This window comes from Phaseolus vulgaris, chromosome 11 (genome assembly GCF_000499845.2).
Source record: "Phaseolus vulgaris cultivar G19833 chromosome 11, P. vulgaris v2.0, whole genome shotgun sequence".
Classification (NCBI taxonomy): domain Eukaryota; kingdom Viridiplantae; phylum Streptophyta; class Magnoliopsida; order Fabales; family Fabaceae; genus Phaseolus; species Phaseolus vulgaris.
Window position 1 is genome coordinate 7,968,988 of NC_023749.2, and position 19,863 is coordinate 7,988,850.

Below are 19,863 nucleotides of genomic sequence, written 5' to 3' on the forward strand. Positions count from 1 at the left end.
TGCTTAGATTGAGATTGATCAAAGAGTGTGAGATAGGATTTCAGCTTGTATTGATTTTAAAATTGCTTTTGTAACAAGTGTAATCCTTGTATCTGTTGAACAAGAATTTTTTGTGTGTTTGCTGAGAAGTGATGTGTGTTCTTGAGGGGATCAAGATCAACATTCTTAGTGTTGGTGTGTTGGCCAAGGGAAGTGTGTGTCTTGAGGGGATCAATGTCACTTTCTTGGTTGTGTTGTAAGTGATCTAGGTTTGATTGCTTAGTGGTGTTCCTCGGTTGTTTCTGAGAAGACTGGATGTAGCTCTAGGTTTAGAGTGAACCAGTATAAATCTTTGTGTGCATTTTCTCTATTCCTTAACTCTTTAAATTCAATTTTGATATTTGTAAACTGGTATAAACAACCGATTGTTTTTCTGGTGCTGTGCTTTTTGCTTTGTGTTTTGAAAAACTGATTTCTTAATCAAGATATTCTTAAAGAAATTTCATTCAAGGCTTAAAAATTTTCGAAATCCCTCTTTAAACCATTCACACCCCCTCTAGTTTAAAGCCATACATTCTAACAGTACTAATATGAAAATAAATTAAAATTATTTATGAATTATTAACAATAAATATTTCATGGATAATTTGGACATAGGTAATTTTTTGGATGGATGATATGTTTTGAGACATTACATACAGACTACAATACAATCTCTAGGTAATTTTACACAACCTAACATATGTGGGAATTTTCCCAATCGCCTCCCATTCATAAGTAATATTTACACATAATTTGTGACCAAATAAGGACAACTTAACATCTTAGATAAATTTTCTACTATCATAAATCCATGAATTTTAGAATTCACACAATTTCTCACTTATGTATCCATGGGTAATATTACCCACACATACAAATCTGTGGGTACATCATATATACTTCTAAACCAAATTTTGTGGGTAAATTTGTGGATAAATCTTGTAGGCATGATATTATTTCTTTTATTCCTTTGCACTTGTGCAATGTAATACAACATTCAATCATAATTCAAATTCAACGTATACAATCCAAATTAATGTCAAATATAATCTATTGCACCAATAATATGCATTGCACCTATAATATTGATTACAACCAGCAAAAATCATCCAATATAACCCAATAATAAAATAAAATTCAAAATTAATTTCATATTCAAACATAACATAATTCAAGTGACACTACAAAAAAGCTTGTAAACAGTGGTGGTTATTAAAAACCGCCACAATTATTCGTATAATACGACATGTTAATAACTGTCACAATTCTTCTTCAAAATTTGTCATTTAGAAACGTCACAAATTTCCTTTTATTCCCTCCATCATATATACTCTATTTCTGTACTGGTAGGCTAAAACCGAGAGGTTTAGGCCGAAAATAACATGCTAAATAACCAAGAGGTGATAAGACTAAAACCGAGAGGTTTCGGCCGAGAGCATAAAAGATATACATAAAAGAATAAAACAAAATATAAATGTTATTATAAAAATGAAACCCAAATAAGATAAAAACTTGCATGAGGGGTGTGTAAATAATAAAAAGGTGTAGAAAGAAAGTCCAAAGGTAAAGAAGAAAGCCCATTAGAGAAACCCTATAAATAGGAGTTCAGAGTAAAGAAAAAGGTAAGAGTGAATTTTATCTGATAAGCATTATATCGTTTCTGACTTTGGCATCGGAGCGACTTGCAGGTACACCCCCCCACCTGTGGAAAGGAGAAGCCGAGAAGAACCTAGCAGAGTGAGAAGCCGAGAAGAACCTAGCAGAGTGAGAAGCCGAGAAGCATCCAGCCGAGTGAGAAGCCGAGAAGTACTTAGTGAAAAGATAAGCCTAGAGAACCTAATGTGAGGAGAGGTCCAGAGTATCCGGCCCACGAAGAAACGAAGTCCAGCCCAAGATTAAAAGACTTGCAATCTTGTCAACCTGCTTCGAGTGTTCTCGGTCCCTGTTGTAAGAACATTTTGGCGCCCACCGTGGGGCCGAGTGTTAGTTGAGAAGGGTCAAAAGACAAGATGAGTCAAGGAGGAGAGCAAGGTGGAGATCGGGAAGACAATGTTAACATGCCAATGGCAATGTTGGTCCAACTACAAAAAGAATTCGAGATGTTAAAAAAAAATAATGAAGAAGAAATAAGTATGTTGAAAGCCGAAAATGCACATATGAGAAGAAAGTTACAAGAGGAAACAATTTTGAACTCATCTTTTGAAACCGTGCAACCTAGAGCACAAATGAATGAAAGACTTCATCATAACGAAAGTTCCCAAACCAAGAGGAGATTGCTTGAAAACTCTGGGGTTTTTACAGGAGCATCTTCCAGAAAGCATCCGTTTTATGATGTTATAGTTGACACCCCATTACCCGACAATTGGAAGAATTTGACGATTGACAAATACGATGGAAGTACAGACCCTGATGAACACATTGCAATATATACCACACAGATCAGCTTGTATACATGGAATGATGCTGTTATGTGCAGGGTGTTCCCTACGACGCTAAAAGGCGCAACATTAAGTTGGTTCACGCGCCTACCACCTTTGAGTGTTGATTGTTTCGATACATTGGTGGAAAAGTTCGGTGCTCAATTTGCAACTAGTCGCCCTCATCATTTGACATCAATTGCTTTAGTGAACATAAGGCAGGAGAAGGGGGAATCATTAAGAATGTTCATGGAACGCTTTGGAAAGGTCGCCTTGGGTATTCGAAATCTCAGCCTAGAGGTTACCATGCATCATATGATAACAGCCTTAAAGTCGGGACCATTTGCCGACAGCCTTTGTAAAAAACCTGCAACTAATCTGGATGAATTAAGGTAGCGAGCATCAAAATTTATGCAAATGGAAGAACTTAGAGAGTTCCGAAACCAGGTAAGGATTGATGGAAGTGAGAAGAAGATGATAGAAAGAGAAAGCGGACCTATGGTCAGAAGAGCCCGAGAAGAATTCAGAAGCCGAAAATTCCAACAATACACACCTTTGAACGCAAACAGAGCAAGAGTTTTACAAGAAGCTATGGCAGCAGAAATAATACCACCACCAAGAAAAGCAAGAACACCAGAAAGAGCGGATCATACCAAACATTGCGAGTATCATAAAAATCATGGTCATCATACAGAAGAATGCATTGGGTTGAAAGATAGAATAGAAGAATTGATTCAAGCAGGACAGTTGAAACGCTTCGTCCGAGGAGGAAATGCAAGAATAAGGTTAAGTCCTGAGAGAGGATCGAGAGGGGGAGAGATGGGACAGAGAAGAGTGGAAAGATTTGAAAGAAGAGATGAAAAGAGAGTTGAAAAAAGAGATGATAGAAGAGATGGAAGGCCAGAAAGAATAAGTGATAGGGTTTATCAAAACACCCAATCAGTAAGGTGGAGTAGGGAACGAAGTCTGGGTAGGCTGGTCAGAGGATTTATAAACACAATTTCAGGAGGTTTTTCAGGAAAGGAATCCTCATCAACAAGAAAACAACATTGGAGAAGTATCAGAACCATTAATCATATTTTCAAAAGAAAAACCTTGCCACCAATGCTTTTTACAGATGAAGATTTTCAAGAGATTGATCCCGATCACGACGACCCCATGGTAATAACGGTAGAAATAGCCGAATATGCCGTCATGAAAACCTTAGTTGATTAGGGGAGTTCAGTTGATATTCTGTTTTGGGATACTTTCAAAAGGTTGCATCTAAGAGAAGAAGATATTGTACCTTTCCGGGAACAGATCATTGGCTTCTCGGGGGAAAGAGTTAGTACTAAGGGGTACATTGATTTGATGACCACATTTGGAAGAGGTAATAAAACTAAAAAGATCAAAATCAGATATTTGGTGGTGGATGCTGCTACATCATATAATGTGTTACTAGGACGATCCTCTTTGAATAAGTTGGGGGCAATAGTTTCAACACCACATTTGGCTATGAAGTTCCCAACAGAAAAAGGGGAGATAGCAACGGTCTATGTCAATCAGAAAGATGCTCGGGAATGTTATGCAGCAGGTTTAAAGATGAATTTGAAAGCAAACCATGATACTGAAAGAATGGTGGCGATGACCGATTTGGACCCAAGAATAAATGATGAAAGGATAGAACCAAAAGAAGAGACCACAACTGTGGTATTGGGTCAAGACGAGAAGCAATGCACTTATGTAAGTGGAAGCTTGCCCAAAGAATTGTTGAGTAAATTCATCACAATGTTACGTAACAACAAAGATTTATTTGCTTGGAAACCATCCGATATACCTGGGATTGATCCGAACGTAGTCTGTCATAAATTGTCTGTATGTCGAGAAGCAAGACCGGTATCTCAAAAAAAAAGAAAGTTGGGAGAAGAAAGACGAAAAGCAGCAATTGAAGAAACTGAGAAGTTAATGCAAGCTGGTTTCATAAAAGAGGCTCAATACACAACATGGTTATCCAATGTAGTACTTGTCAAAAAACCGAATGGAAAGTGGAGAATGTGTACAGACTATACAGACTTAAACAAAGCTTGCCCGAAAGATACATATCCATTACCCAACATAGACAAGATTAGTGGATGGGGCGTCTGGACAAGAGATGATGAGTTTTCTTGATGCCTATTCGGGGTATAATCAAATACAAATGTATGAACCGGATGTTCCAAAAACAGCTTTCACCACAGATACCGCGAATTATTGTTATAAAGTCATGCCTTTCAGTTTGAAGAATGCGGGAGCAACATATCAAAGGTTGATGGACAAGGTGTTCAAAGATCAGATCGGAAAGAATATGGAAGTATATGTTGATGATATGGTTGTGAAATCAGGGGAGATAGAGAAACACTTGGAAGACCTTGAGGAGGTGTTTGCACAAATAAGAAAATACCAAATTCGGCTTAATCCGGAAAAATGCGTTTTTGGGGTGAGAGGTGGAAAATTTTTGGGCTTCATGTTGACAAACAGAGGTATTGAAGCAAATCCTGATAAATGCGAAGCAATAATGAAGATGGGAAGTCCAAAGAATTTGAAGGAGGTGCAAAGATTAGTGGGTAAATTGAACTCATTATCAAGATTTCTACCAATTCTGGCCGAAAAAACCAAACCAATAGTAAACTTGCTAAAAGAATCCGAAACCTTTGAGTGGAATGAGAGATGTGAGCAAGCCTTTTCTCAAATCAAAACTATAGTGGCCGAACCACCAATCTTGGTTAAACCAGTGTTAACTCAACCTGTTATAGTCTACCTAGCAACCTCAACTAAAGCCATAGGAGCAGCCTTGATACAGGAAACCCCAGAACAGAAACCGATATATTTTGTGAGTAGATCGCTACAGAATGCCGAAACCAGATATCCCAAGATTGAAAAAGTTGTCTTAACACTGATGTATGATGCGAGACGTCTTCGACCATATTTTCAGAATCATCACATAATTGTGAGAACAGATTATCCAATATCTAAAATTTTGAGAAAACCAGAACTTGCAGGTAGAATGGTGACGTGGTCCATGGAGCTATCAGAATATGGAATCAAGTATGAACGAAGAGGACCGATCAAAGCCCAATCCCTTGCGGATTTCATTATTCAAATGCCGACAACAACACAGCAGGAGCAGTGGACATTATATGTAGATGGTGCATCAAGCAAAAGAGGAAGCGGAGCAGGAATAGTACTTGAAGGACCAGAAAACTTCCAGGTGGAGATGGCGCTAAGGTTTGAGTTCAGAACGTCCAACAACCAAGCTGAATATGAAGCTCTTGTTGCAGGGTTACTATTAGCCAGAGACATGGGAGTCGAAAATGTCATTTGCAAAAGTGACTCTCAACTCTCGGTGGGACAGGTGCAAGGACAGTATCAGGTAAAAGATCCATTATTGATGAAATATTGTCATAAAGTATTAAATATTATGCAATGTTTTAATAAGGCCGAAATGAAATATATTCCAAGAGAACTAAACATGAAAGCAGACTCATTATCCAAGTTAGCAAGCCAACAACAACAGGGGCAACATAATTCCATCATACAACAAACTCTCAGTCAGCCAACAGTGAGTTTAGAAGAATGTTTCAATATTGCAACCTCAAAAGATGAATGGATAAAGACGTACATAGAAGTAATAAAGGGCCAAGAACAAGGAATTGAACCTGATGGAAAAATGGCAAAGAAAGTAGTTAGTTTTGTGTTGATTGGTGATGAACTATACAAAAGGGGGTATTCTATGCCTTTGTTAAAATGTCTTTCAAAAGAACAAGCCGAATACGTAATTAAAGAACTCCATGAAGGAATTTGTGGACTACATTGCGGAGCTCGAACAATGGCAACAAAGGTTTGTAGAGCTGGTTACTATTGGCCAACAATCCGAGAAGATTGTGAATTTTATGTTAAAGCATGCAAAAAATGTCAAGAATTTGGGAGTTTAAATCATATACCAGCACAGGAGTTGCAAGAAATTGTTTCCCCCTGGCCATTTGCAAAATGGGGAATTGATATACTTGGACCATTCCCACTTGGACGAGGACAAACCAAATACATGATAGTAGCTGTCGACTACTTTACAAAGTGGATAGAGGCAGAAGCATTAACTAAGATAACAGTTCAGCAGGTCCAATCGTTTGTATGGAAAAATATAATATGTCGATTCGGAATCCCACACACCATTATAACTGACAATGGCCGACAATTCATTGACAAAAAACTTATGGAATTTTATGCAGATTTGGGAATCAAGTCAACAAACACGTCGGTTGAACATCCGCAAACAAATGGACAAGCTGAGGCCGCAAACAAGGTTATTCTCGGACAGTTAAAGAAGAGGTTAGGAAGTGCTAAAGGTCTATGGGCTGAGAAGTTACCAGAAATATTATGGGCATACAGGTGCACACCACAAACATCAATTGGAGAAACACCATTCAATCTCACGTATGGAACAGATGCAATGTTACCAATAGAAGTTACTGAACCAACACTACGAAGGCAAATGGAAGATTGGAATATCAACAATGAATGCTTAAGAACTGACCTTGATCTTATTGAAGAACTCAGAGAACGAGCAAAAATAAAGGAAGCAGCAGTAAAAAGAAGAGCAATGAAGAGGTTTAATGCAAAAGTAAAGTTAAGAGCTTTTAAGGAAGGGGATTTGGTCTGGAGAATGCGCACTGATGCCCGAAAAGATCCACGACATGGAAAGTTGGCATCTAATTGGGAAGGACCATTCAGGATAATGGAAAACTTACACAATGGAGCCTATAGATTAGAAACTCTAGAAGAAAAAGTGATACCAAATACATGGAATGCGAGTCATTTAAAGTTCTATTTTAGTTGAGACAGAAGATGTAAGCAAAAAACTTTTGTATGCATACTTATCATCTAATCAAGAAGAATTATCAAGTATCATCTTATTAGACTTTCGTTCTTTCCTTTTCGGCCTTGGATGTTTTCACCACAGGTGAAATCCCTCCCGAAACAATATTTACTTCTTTTCGGTCTTGGATGCTTTTCACTTCAGGTGAAATCCCTCCCGAAAAAATTGACAATTCTTTTCGGTCCTGGATGCTTTCACTTCAGGTGAAATCCCTCCCGAAAAAACTGTTTACATAATTCTTTTCGATTCTTACCTCAATATCTCAACTCGCTCACAAGACATCTTCAAGCAATGGATACAAAACCGATAAGATTACAACATCTAATTCAAACATCGGCAACTAAAGGAAAAAGTTAGATTTATCCAAAGTAAATTAAAAGTCAAGCCCTAAGCTGGTCATTATATTTTGATTAATCGAAAACCAAAACCAAAACCGAAAGGTAGTAATTATTTTCAAGGCAATAAAAACCGAAAGGTAATCTTGTTACTTTAAGATGATACAAACCGAAAGGTAGTCATTATTTCAAGGCAATAAAAACCGAAAGATAGACTTATTGCTTGAAGGTAATAAAAACCGACTAATAATCTTATTGCATTTGTAATTTAGCATTTAAAGCATTTAACTAGAATAACCGAAAGCACAGTCCCAATAGCGTGCGACCGAAAGGTTTATTATACAACCGAGAGGTTTTGATAACACTCAGTGAAATGCCGAAAGAGCCATAACGTCATATCTAATAAATAACAAACAAAATAACTCAAACTAAAAAAGGGAAGCAATAATCTTTAATTTCTGATAAGATTCCAAAAAGGAGATTACAAAAAGGACGCAAACTTTCATATATAAGATCAACATTTCAAAACCAAATCATTCTCGTCATGTAAACCGAGAAACTATAAACAAAACATTAACATCTATATCCCATTAACTTTCGATATTGATATCTTCAGCATCATTATCCGGAATCTCATTAGCAGGAACTAATTCACCATTATAAAAATCCTTCTTAACATCAAAATTCCCTTCATCAATAGGAATCTTGTAAAAATATTTTGCTTGTTGAAGAGCCTTCTCAAAACCAAGCTTATGTTGTTCAAAGATAAAGCTTTCGGCTTCAAAAACATTAGTCCTCAGCTGATTTATCTCCTCATCCATAAGTTTGATGGTGTTTTTGTCAGAATCATTCGCAGAAGATAACGCCAATACCTTTTCGTTCAAGACTTGATTTTCTTTACACAGTTGAGCATTCTCTTCACTAGATTTTAAGTTCTCATTCTTCAAATCAGAAATTTCCTTTCCAAGACCTTCTATTTCAAATTCTTGTTCATTTTTCTGCTTTTTCATCTTTTCTAACTCCAAAGACAAAGAGCTCATTTTTTCTTTGTACTCAGCAAGATCATTCTTCAATTTGTCAAACTCAGATAAAGCCACACAGTTCCCATTCTTCTCCTTCATCATCTTTCCAATCAAAAGATTTCTACTTGACAATTCAATAACAGAATCTGCCAATGAAGCAGCATCCATAATCTTCAACATGTTGTAAGACGATTCACCAAAAGACGTTTGAACAAACTTTGCATATTTAGTTGTAGCACTAAATATCGTTTCTGAAAGAGGTTCGGAAGAAACATTTTCACCATGGCGATGGCGCCGAGAAGACGAATGCGACTTCTTGCTACTTCTATCACGTTTTTTCGATTTCTTCGAAGGACCGGCAGCATCAACATTACTTGTCGGTTCAACCACTTCCACATTCACGACAGGTTCCACAACTTCTTCCACCACAGGATTCACCACATTCTCACGACGGGGAGTTGCATCACCCACCTTGTTCAGCAATTTCGAAAAGTAAGATCGAGCTTTCGGATTAGTGCTTGCCATCAAAGCTGAAAATCAATAAAAAATTTAGCAAAGTTAAAAAACTCATCCTATAAAGCAAAAATATGTAGAACAACCACGTACCAATAAGATCTTCTCGAGGACTTGATGAAGTATACAACTGCAACAAGGCGCGAGTGGGAATTTGGTACGAGAGGCGACTAAACACTTCGATCACATGACGATCAGCCACACCCATTGAATGAAAGGATATGGAGTTAAACTTCACGGGATCTCTCGTCCAGTACAGAGGAAACTTTGGAGAATCTCCATTAAAAAAGTACCCTCTTCCTATTGGCTCTATCAGAATTTTGAAAAAACTTCCCTTAAAATCCTTATATGATGACGTAAAGGGCTTAAGAAAACACACGTTGGATTTACTAATAAGGGATAGCCATCCTGGCCGTTTACCCGGCCGAGAACTATAATAGTACATAAAAGAAGAGGGACTAGGAGACAGTGATAATAGTTTACACAAAATACTAAACGCTTGCATCGCAGCCCAACCATTAGGATGAAGCTGAGTAGGAGCAACATTAAGGAAATTAAGAACGCCTATTTGAAAGTTGTTCAAAGGCAATCGAATATGAAGATCTCTAAAAAAGCAAGCATAAAAATAAAAAAATTCATAGCTATCACCTTCTCGACCATGGTAAACATTATCAACATCCCCAACACGCCTAAACGAAATGATATCATTATCAATATCAGAATAATAAATTTGAGAATGGGAAAGAAAGCTACGGAGTTCGTTAAAAGAACGATACTTCGAGAAAAACTCTCGGACATTAGGATTAACCCACTGATAACCTGGACGAAGATTTCTCTGAGGCATAATAATTTCAAATTCTTGAGGAGCATCAACAGTAGGAGCTCCATTCAAATCATTCCTACAAGATGGAGTAGCAGATGACGACTTCGAATCAGCATGAACTTCTTCTCGAACCACTCGGCCAGTTGATTCACCACCCGCGCTTGAGTATTCATCAGTAGCAGAAGAACTCGAAAGAGACATTACCTTTGCAAGTACTGAATGAAGATCGACAATAAACTTCCTTCTCGACAACAACAAAGCTCACACAAAATCAAAAAACAATGAATGACAAACCTATTTATAACCCAAAGCAAACCCTAGAATTTGAAACGTTGCAAAACTTATGAAACCGTTCAAAAATATATCATCTAACAGTCAAAATAGCAAGTTCACGTCAAGTCATTTAAATTCAGCAAAATAAAGCGCGCAAACCAAAGCACTTCATATCAAATCAAATCAAATGTCAAAACTATTATATTATATTAGGACACAAATATTCTTGTTTAAACTTAAATAAAATATTTTTCTCGGGGGGCTAGTGTACTGGTAGGCTAAAACCGAGAGGTTTAGGCCGAAAATAGCATGTTAAATAACCAAAAGGTGATAAGACTAAAACCGAGAGGTTTCGGCCGAGAGCATAAAAGATATACATAAAAGAATAAAACAAAATATAAATGTTATTATAAAAATGAAACCCAAATAAGATAAAAACCTGCATGAGGGGTGTGTAAATAATAAAAAGGTGTAGAAAGAAAGTCCAAAGGTAAAGAAGAAAGCCCATTAGAGAAACCCTATAAATAGGAGTTCAGAGTAAAGAAAAAGGTAAGAGTGAATTTTATCTGATAAGTATTATATCGTTTCTGACTTTGGCATCGGAGCGACTTGCAGGTACACCCCCCCACCTGTGAAAAGGAGAAGCCGAGAATAACCTAGCAGAGTGAGAAGCCGAGAAGAACCTAGCAGAGTGAGAAGCCGAGAAGCATCCAACTGAGTGAGAAGCCGAGAAGTACTTAGTGAAAAGAGAAGCCTAGAGAACCTAATGTGAGGAGAGGTCCAGAGTATCCGGCCCACGAAGAAACGAAGTCCAGCCCAAGATTAAAAGACTTGCAATCTTGTCAACCTGCTTCGAGTGTTCTCGGTCCCTGTTGTAAGAAAAATTTCCCTCCCATAAAATTTCATTTCCCGCACTTACTCAAAATTTTGATTTTCCAAAATCCTATTCTCTCGTTCCATCCTCCAAAATTTTCCAACCCCCTCTCTTAGCTCCACTAAACCTCACCCTTCTTGCAAGCACAAACCCTCTAAAGAGAATGACCCTCCCTCAGATCCCAATCTCGTCGTCCCTTCGCCCGCTAAGTTCAAGAGCTCTTTGCCCCCGAGACCACTCTCTTCCAACACTCTGAAGCGCAAGCTTGCCACCGCTGTTGATGCCCTAATTGACAATTCACTCCTCGCGTCCTCCAGTTCCGACGTCAAGGTTGGTTTCTCCTATTAGGGTTTTCGACTTATCAGTTTCTAATGCCTTCTATCTAACTCCAATTTCTCTGTTCTTGCCTTTGTCGCAGGTTATTATGAGGATGAGGTCGCTCTATCCCGACAAGGACGAAGGAGATCCCACTGTTAAGAAGGTTTTCAATGATTCGTTGTCCATCAATGGCCACAAATTCACCTTCAATTTCGTTGTTCGTGAGACACCATTGGATCTATACGGCGATGTTGTTGCTTCAGTGTCGATCTCCAACCTCACTACAACTTCGACGTGGTCATCGCCATTAGAATGACTTTTAGTAGGTGAGTTTCTTAAGAGAAAGGAGAAAACAAGGGAGATGGTTTTGCATGTTGCCACGCACACCAAGTGATTGATCTTGTCTGTGGTTGCGGTTATGTTGCACACGATGTGGTTTGTTAGAGTGGATGTGTGAAAAAAGTTTATTGAAATTTGTGAGTCATGTGATGGTTGTGAGAAAATTTTAATTTTTTTTAAATATGTAAAATGTAAGTTTGCAAATTTACCCTTATCTTTAGAATATTTAAATAATAAAATATAAAATATTTTTTTTTTCATAAAAAAAATTATAAATTTATAAGATGAGTGCGATTAGAAAAAAAATCATAAATTCATTTAATATATAAAAACATTACTTAATTAATTTATATAATTAATATAATTAATATTATATATTATTATATAAATTTATTTTATATAAATAATTATTTTTATTATTATTAATATTTATACAAATAAAATAAAAATAATTAATAATAATATTTTTATTATTATTTATTAAAATTATTTAATTTACATTTATTATAATTATTTTAAAATTTTATTTTAGTTAATATTATTATTTTATAAATATTTTTATATATTATTATTTTAATATTTTTATTATTAGTATTAATAATAATCTTTATTATTATAAATATATAAATGTATTATTATTATTATTTATTTTATTATTATATTATAAAATTATATACATAATTGATTACGTTAACACATATATAGTATATATAATCTATTATGCTATAGAATTTATATATATAATCGATTATATATATAAATTTTATAATTTAATTAATTATTTTAATACTATTTTATTAATATAAATAGGCATTTTTATTTTATTAGAAATATATTTAATATTCTTATTTTTATTATAAATATATTAAATGTTTTTGGATATGTACAATTTATTTGAAATAAAATTTAAAACAATGATTTTAAACAATGATCCACTTAACCGAGACCTTAGAAGACTTGGCCGAGACGACCGAGACCATGGGAATTTGGCCGATGGCCGACCCATACCAGGGAACTTGGCCGACAGCCGACCCCTATTACCGTTAACGCTCAAACCAAGATCAGTGAAGTTAATCCATCATTAAGAATTAGGTAATACAACCCTAAGCGATATCCACTTCGATAAACGGGCCCAACAAGGTAGGTCCATTAGAATAATATAAATAACACGCATCCAAAGGAGTAAGGTACGTCATTTATTATTGTTCACCTACCTGAGAGTTGAGCACCTGCTTTACTGACTTGAGCGTCAGAGTGTCTTCGCAAGTACCCCCACCATCCGGTGTTCACCCGAGACCGAGTGCCGAAGGAGAAGCAGGAGGACGAGAAGGATCCCAACTCATCACCCAGTAACCTGACCGACCGAAGGAAGGAGAAGAAGACTTCAATAGTTCTCTAGGTCTCATCTTCCTAGTAAGAACATATTTTAATTTTTTTTTGTCTAAAACCTACATCAATTAAATCGATGTATAGACTTTATAAAATTAAAAAAGATTTTAAAATCTTTATTTTATTGTAGTGTGGTGTGAACCTTTTTCCAAGCTATTAGGTGTTAGTTTACCTCCATTGTTATCTAAGTAGTCAAAGGGACGCATCATAATATCTTTTACATGTATTTTTACAGTGAGTGTCAAATTATTCTTACACGGATCGGGAAGGGGTGTAGTCTCCTCTCTTTGTTCTTGTTAATTGTTGATGATTTCGATCTTTGGGTGTGATCCTCGATCTTAGTCGAAGGTGTACATGCAAAAAAACAGTTTGATGTTCAAGTTAGGATTCAATATACGATGGTCGGAGTATTAATTGATATTAAATGCGTACATTTGTCTCATTTTTAGATGTGTGTTTATAGGGATAACGAGGTACATGTGCAAGTGGACCAGTGTTTGACACAACTTACCGAGTTAATCTTATGATTAAGGGGAGGTTACTTACATGTGTGTTATGCTTAATTGATTCTCTTAAAACAGAATTTATCTTTAGGTGATCGATTCGTGTTCGGTCTTCGAATATTTGATCTTATAAGTCGATGCCTTCTCGATCACATAGTTCTAATATGTGTTGACATCTGGTTGACCACTTATGTAACATCTATGACTAGCATGATGAACGAGTTATTTATTAATTAATTCTTTTATATAGTTATATATAGAAAATTTATATTTTAACTAATTTATAAGATTGTATATTCAAAATGAAATAAATTTTAGAAATTTTTTATAAATAATTATATATATATATATATTATATTATGAGTAAGGAATAAAAAAATTTAAAAATACAAATTAATATTATTTTATCGTTAAGTTAAATTAACTATAATTGTTTTTTTTTAGAATAAAACTACTAATCTCATTAAAAATTATTAGTACTCAAATGTGAACATTTTCGTATATAATACTATGTTATTTTTAGTGTTTTTCTAATTTTTTGTAACTTTATATTACTTATAATTTGATTCTGTATTAATATAATATTATTTCATATTAGTATTTAAATGCAATTATTTTTAATATAATACTGCAATTTTATTTCTATTGAGAAAATGCCCTGTACATTATATGTATGTTTGATTTTAACAAATTATTTTATAAGTTTTTTGTAATTACAATATTAACCTCCTATTATTAAAATAAAAATAATAACAAAGTTTAAATAAATAAAAAAAGATGTATACGTATTTGATCGAGATATTTAAATATTAGGATTCTTAAAATTAAAAGTGTAATGTAATTCAATTTTAAGAACCGGAGAAATTAATGAGTTTAGTAAATAAAATGTTCAGTATATTGAAAAAATTAAGCATGTCTAAAAAAATTATGTAAGTATCCTTTTAGTATTTAAATGTATATAATTAGTTTAGAGTGTTATAAACATATCATTTATCTTATTAGAAATAGGGTGATTCAAATTTAAAAAATACATTGTGTGCGTTATATTTTGAACATATATTTTTTCAATTGAAACATTTAAATAAAATTTTAAATTATTATAAAGTTAACTTTGTGGTACTTTATTTAATGTAATGATTATTATATTAAATGTATAAATTGTGTAGCAACTATATAATTACTATTATTATTTTAGATTAAAATTCAAATTTTGAAGTGAAATTTAACTTTTAAATGTTGGAATAATAATACTTATAATATTTTTAATGATACTTAATTGTGTTCAATTTAAAAATCAGTCAAAGTATAAATAATCAATTTGTTTATATGTTGTTGAGTGTGTTGTATTTATTAGATTAGATTATTCACTTATGATCAAATGAGTGAGTCTACTAAGTCTTACTAAAGTTTGATTAAGACAATTTAGAACAAAAATGATACGCAATTTATGAGTTATTAATTTTGTTAACAAAAACTAGTGAATTAAGCTTATAAACAACTTAAAGTCAAATCAGTGATGAATAATTTTTGAGAAAAATAATTCATGAACACATTTCTGTCCAAAGAGTTTATAAATTGTGATATATAATTACAAATCGATAAAGATATTAAATTTGTAGACTCTTAGAATACTTAGAAAGTATGTACTCATTAATTTTTCTAACTCTTGAAGAGTTAAATTTAGTACACAAACACCAAATTCACTTTCTTGCTTTCCTTGGGTTAAATGGAGTAAATATTTACTGTAATAAAATTCACAAGATTTATGTGCGAAGAAGAAATGCTACTATGTAGGAACTGTTGTGTGGTTTTAATTTTAAACTTGATTGGGCACATCTACTAATGCTTCAAGATGCACTGAGAATTTTCACTCTTTCTCAGAAATTGAATTGACCCTCCAAAAGAATTGTAATATATTATATTTTGGATCGTGCTTTCGCAGTGATCTCTCTTCTAAGAATTTTTCCTGAAGATGTCCTTGGAACACTACTTATGAATGTCACCCTTCTCAATTTTTTGAACGGTGCAACCTGTAAATAGTATAAAAATGAGTAACTACAAAATATGCAGAGAGCAAACATTCAGATGTGATTAGTTGACCAATCTGTGAAAACAATGGCAAGTGCTTCATTTATGGGTTAAACTTTGATTCAGAATCATCCACTAGAGATAAGTTGGATTCATACTATAATTATTGCAAATTTTATTACAAGACAAAGTTCAAACACAGAACTAAAGGATGAAAGAAGCAATTTTCTTGAAAGCATGCACTTCCTTTTACTTTTTCTTGACAAAAATTCACTGTATTTTGACTTTGGCAAGACAATCTATTTAAGTTATGAGTGACAGTAAAAAATCAAACTAGTTTTTGTATCTTTCTCTTACCTGATTAGCAATAAACTTCTTAATTTCTTCTTCAGTCAGCGAACTATTGGGTGAGCGAACAACATAGGCAATTGGAACCTCACCAGCCTCATCATCGGGATATCTATTGAAAGAAAGTTACTCAAGTGTGAATTCCTAATAATCGATAACATATGATGACTAAAATCAAACTTATATGACACTTACGGAACAACAACAGCGTCTAGTATTTCAGGGTGAGAAATGAGAAGGCCTTCAAGTTCAGCTGGTGCAACCTTGTTAAACAGCTCATAGTTCAGTAAGATATTGTCTCCAATGAGCAGAAGGGTCATGATATGGACAAATAATTACCCAAACAGAAATTACTACAATTCACACATTAACCACTTTGGACATGGAACATCTGTTTAATGTACTTCAACACCCCACTAGACCCACAAGGATTTGGTTAAGATTTCAGATAAATAATCATGCAATTCACTTCATACCAGAAAAATTCACTTTCTTTGCACTACATAACATACCTGAAAACCTTTGTACTTGATTAGTTCTTTGATACGGTCTACCACATAAAGTTGTCCATCTTCATCAAAATATCCAATATCTCCTGTATGCACCCACCCCTTTTCATCTATTGTCAATCTCGTGGCCTGTGGATTGTTGTGATAACCTGAAAGTTTTTTAATGGTTGCACTAAGTTTTATATAGGAAAAGACTACACAACATATTAATGTCAAAACTCCATATAAAGTAAAAAAAATGTTAATCCTCCACATCTATCCCAGCAGAAAACATTGACAGAAAGAGGAATCTGAGTCTTCAATTAGAAAGCCAGAGTAAAAGGTTCAATACCAGAATAAAACCCAAGCTACCACAGTTTATATTGCCCTTTACAAACTAGTCATGAGATATGATTACAAAATTATTTAAAAGCATGAAGGAGAAACACTATGAAAAATTATTTAAACTAGATATTAGAGATTAAGAATTTGATGGATAAGCATGAATGGTACATGAAATTTCATTACCTTTCATCATGTTAGGACCTCGCACCCATATTTCCCCGGACTGTGTAGGAGGGAGAGGCTTTTGTGTATCCACAGTCACTATTTGAGCTTCTACTCCCGAAGCCAGCATCCCCGTCGACCCAGTATGACGAATCCCCGCTCTTGGATTCTCCACAGAAACAATGCCGCAAGTCTCTGTCATTCCATAGCCCTGACAAATGGCTACATGAGGAAAACGCCTGCCACATTCTTGCATCAACTCTTTCCCTAAAGGAGCGGCACCGGAACCTATCCGCTTCAACGAAGACAGATCATAGCTCTGGACCACACTCTGTTTCGCCATAGCAAGCAGGATCGGAGGCACCAACCACAACTTCGTCACTCTATGCTTCTCAATCGCTTTTAGAAACGCCTCCAGCTCGAACTTCCCCATCGACACCACCGCGCTCCCTCGCCGCAGCGCCGTGTACGTCACAACCGCCAGCCCGAACACGTGGAACATCGGCAAAACACAGAGGAACACGTCGTTTACCTCCCCGGCCAGGTCGTCGTCCATGCTGATCATCACCGACGCCGCGATGAAGTTCCCATGCGTCAGGACCACGCCTTTGCTCAGCCCCGTGGTCCCCGAGGAGTACAGCAGCGCCGCCGTGTCCCCCTGCTTAACGCCGCTCTCCGGAAGCTCCGTCACCGGCCCCGCCATCTCCATCACCGCTTCCAGACTCGTGATTTTCCCTGACACGTCTGCATGGTGGATTCAATAGTGTGTGAATTCAGAAACAAATTCTTATACAACTTTGATATCTATTTCTTTTCCTTCAAAAAACAGAGCAAAATATATTGAAATGAAATTGCATACTGTCATATTTCCAGATTTAGATACTTAAAAAAGTTAATTTAATCATTAATTCAATAAAAAATTTAAAAAAGTACATATTTTAAAAAAATTGAACCAACAGAGAAGATTTTATTTATTTTTGCTAATAATAATAATAAATAAACAATGGTGTCTTGGAAGTCTTACTTTTAGTTGGGTTTTGAAGGTTGTTGGTGCTGAGAATGACGGCGGGGAGGTTGAGGTTCTTTGCTTTGTCGCATAGTTCAGGGACAGTGATGACGAGCTTGGGGTTGGAATCTTTGACTTGGTTGGAGAGTTCGTGGACGGTGTAAATGGGGTTGGCGGTGGAGACGATGGCTCCGATGGCAGTGGCGGCGAGGAAGCAGACGGGGAAGTGGATGGTGTTGGGAGCGAGGAGGAGGACGACGTCGTTTTTCTTTATGCCTAGTTTGAGGAAACCATGGGCGAGGGTTGCGACTCGGGCTTTTAGCTGCGCGAAGGTGAGGGTTTGGGAAGAGTCGGCGTCTACGAGAGCGGTTTTGGATGGAAAAGAAGAAACACTTTGGAAGAGAAACGAAACGAGTGAGAGGTTGGGGTTGTCTGGGAGAACCAAGGAAGGCCTTTGAGACCGGTATGTTCCATCGCTACAGTACCCGGATCTATGGATTGCAGAATTCATAATTCTAATGTGATGAGGGAAGGAATTGAAGGGGATTTTATAGAGCAGATTTTTACACAGATGAACAAGGGAAGAAGAAGAAGAAGAACAGCAAGTAGTTCCTTCCACGGAATTCGTGGATTAGGTGGGAGATGATAACGAGACATTAATTGTTGTTTTGCTACTGTTTTAGTAGATCCTTGAGAGTAGATGACAGTGATATACTGATGTAGAATGAAGTTTTTTTTCCTAAACCAGACAAAGTCAGAGGTCGTGCAATGTAACTTTGTCTACTCACACAGATTGCATGCAGTTTTAAGCTATTAGAATTTTGATTTTTCATTTATTCAAAGTGGTTGTCAAATAATATTTTTCCTTCTTGCTTCAAAAGCATTTCTCAGTTCTCTCCTTTGACAAATAGGATCCTGGAATATGGACTTGGTAAAGCCTACGGATAAGGAGGATAGGAGATATTTTATGCAAGTTTTTGTATTCATTTAGTTTGGTAAAAATAGAAAGTCATTGTCAATAAATATTATTTAGTGCATTTTACCAATTTAATAAATTTTATTGATAAAATTTATTTACATTGTTAATTGGTATGAAAGCCTACTATATAGAGTGTGGCGAGAGATTGTCGTGACTTAATGTCGGAATGAATTGGTCATTTAGAATGTGAACACATTTAATGTTAAATTAATTTATTTTTTGACTTTGTTTGGATTGAGAAATTGAAAGTTGAGGATGTGGGAGAAGGAGAGTGTGAAAAATTGTAAGTTTGTTTGGATTAGAGTATGTTAGAATGGATGTGTAAAAAAAATTATTGAGATACGTGAGTGATATAATGGTTGTAAGAGTATTTTAAATTATTTTGAATAGTGTAAATTGTAAGACTATAAATTTACCCTTATATATAAAAAAGAATAAAGAATTATTAATTTTGTACATATTTTAGTTAATTAAAGTCTCATTTATAAATAAAAGAAAAAAATGAAAAATTCAAAGAAATAATTAAATATAATTTTAAATGAAAGTATAATTTTATTATTTTTCATTTTATTAATTTAAATTAATTTTGTTAGTTAAGTTAATTTATTTAGATAGTTTTAATATTATTTATGATTCTTTAAATTATATTATATATAATTATTATTATTATTAATTTCCATTATTAATATTTTTGTATGAGAAAGTAAGGGCATCATGATTTTTTCATCTCATTCCACTCTCCTTTCTCTTCAATTATGAAAAGATCCTAAATATCCTCAACTTTTCATT

General features: G+C 35.0%; 3 protein-coding genes across 3 annotated transcripts; 2 read left to right on the forward strand and 1 right to left on the reverse strand.

Annotated features, from left to right (window-relative positions):
* The first annotated feature begins 2,855 nt into the window (after positions 1-2,855).
* On the forward strand, positions 2,856-3,653 carry LOC137823524 (uncharacterized). Its single transcript, XM_068628714.1, has one exon. It carries the CDS (start codon positions 2,856-2,858, stop codon positions 3,651-3,653), a length of 798 nt encoding a protein of 265 aa, XP_068484815.1.
* A 135-nt stretch (positions 3,654-3,788) lies between these two features.
* LOC137823542 (uncharacterized) lies at positions 3,789-4,586 on the forward strand. The gene has a single exon (XM_068628733.1). The coding sequence runs from the start codon at positions 3,789-3,791 to the stop codon at positions 4,584-4,586; it is 798 nt and encodes a 265-aa protein (XP_068484834.1).
* A 10,761-nt stretch (positions 4,587-15,347) lies between these two features.
* On the reverse strand, positions 15,348-18,918 carry LOC137819554 (4-coumarate--CoA ligase-like 7). Its single transcript, XM_068623444.1, has 6 exons — positions 18,114-18,918; positions 17,111-17,833; positions 16,607-16,752; positions 16,290-16,357; positions 16,104-16,206; positions 15,348-15,748 (listed from the first exon to the last, which is right to left on the reverse strand). The coding sequence occupies exons 1-6, from the start codon at positions 18,604-18,606 to the stop codon at positions 15,635-15,637; spliced, it is 1,647 nt and encodes a 548-aa protein (XP_068479545.1). The 5' UTR covers positions 18,607-18,918; the 3' UTR covers positions 15,348-15,634.
* Between the last annotated feature and the right edge of the window lie 945 nt (positions 18,919-19,863).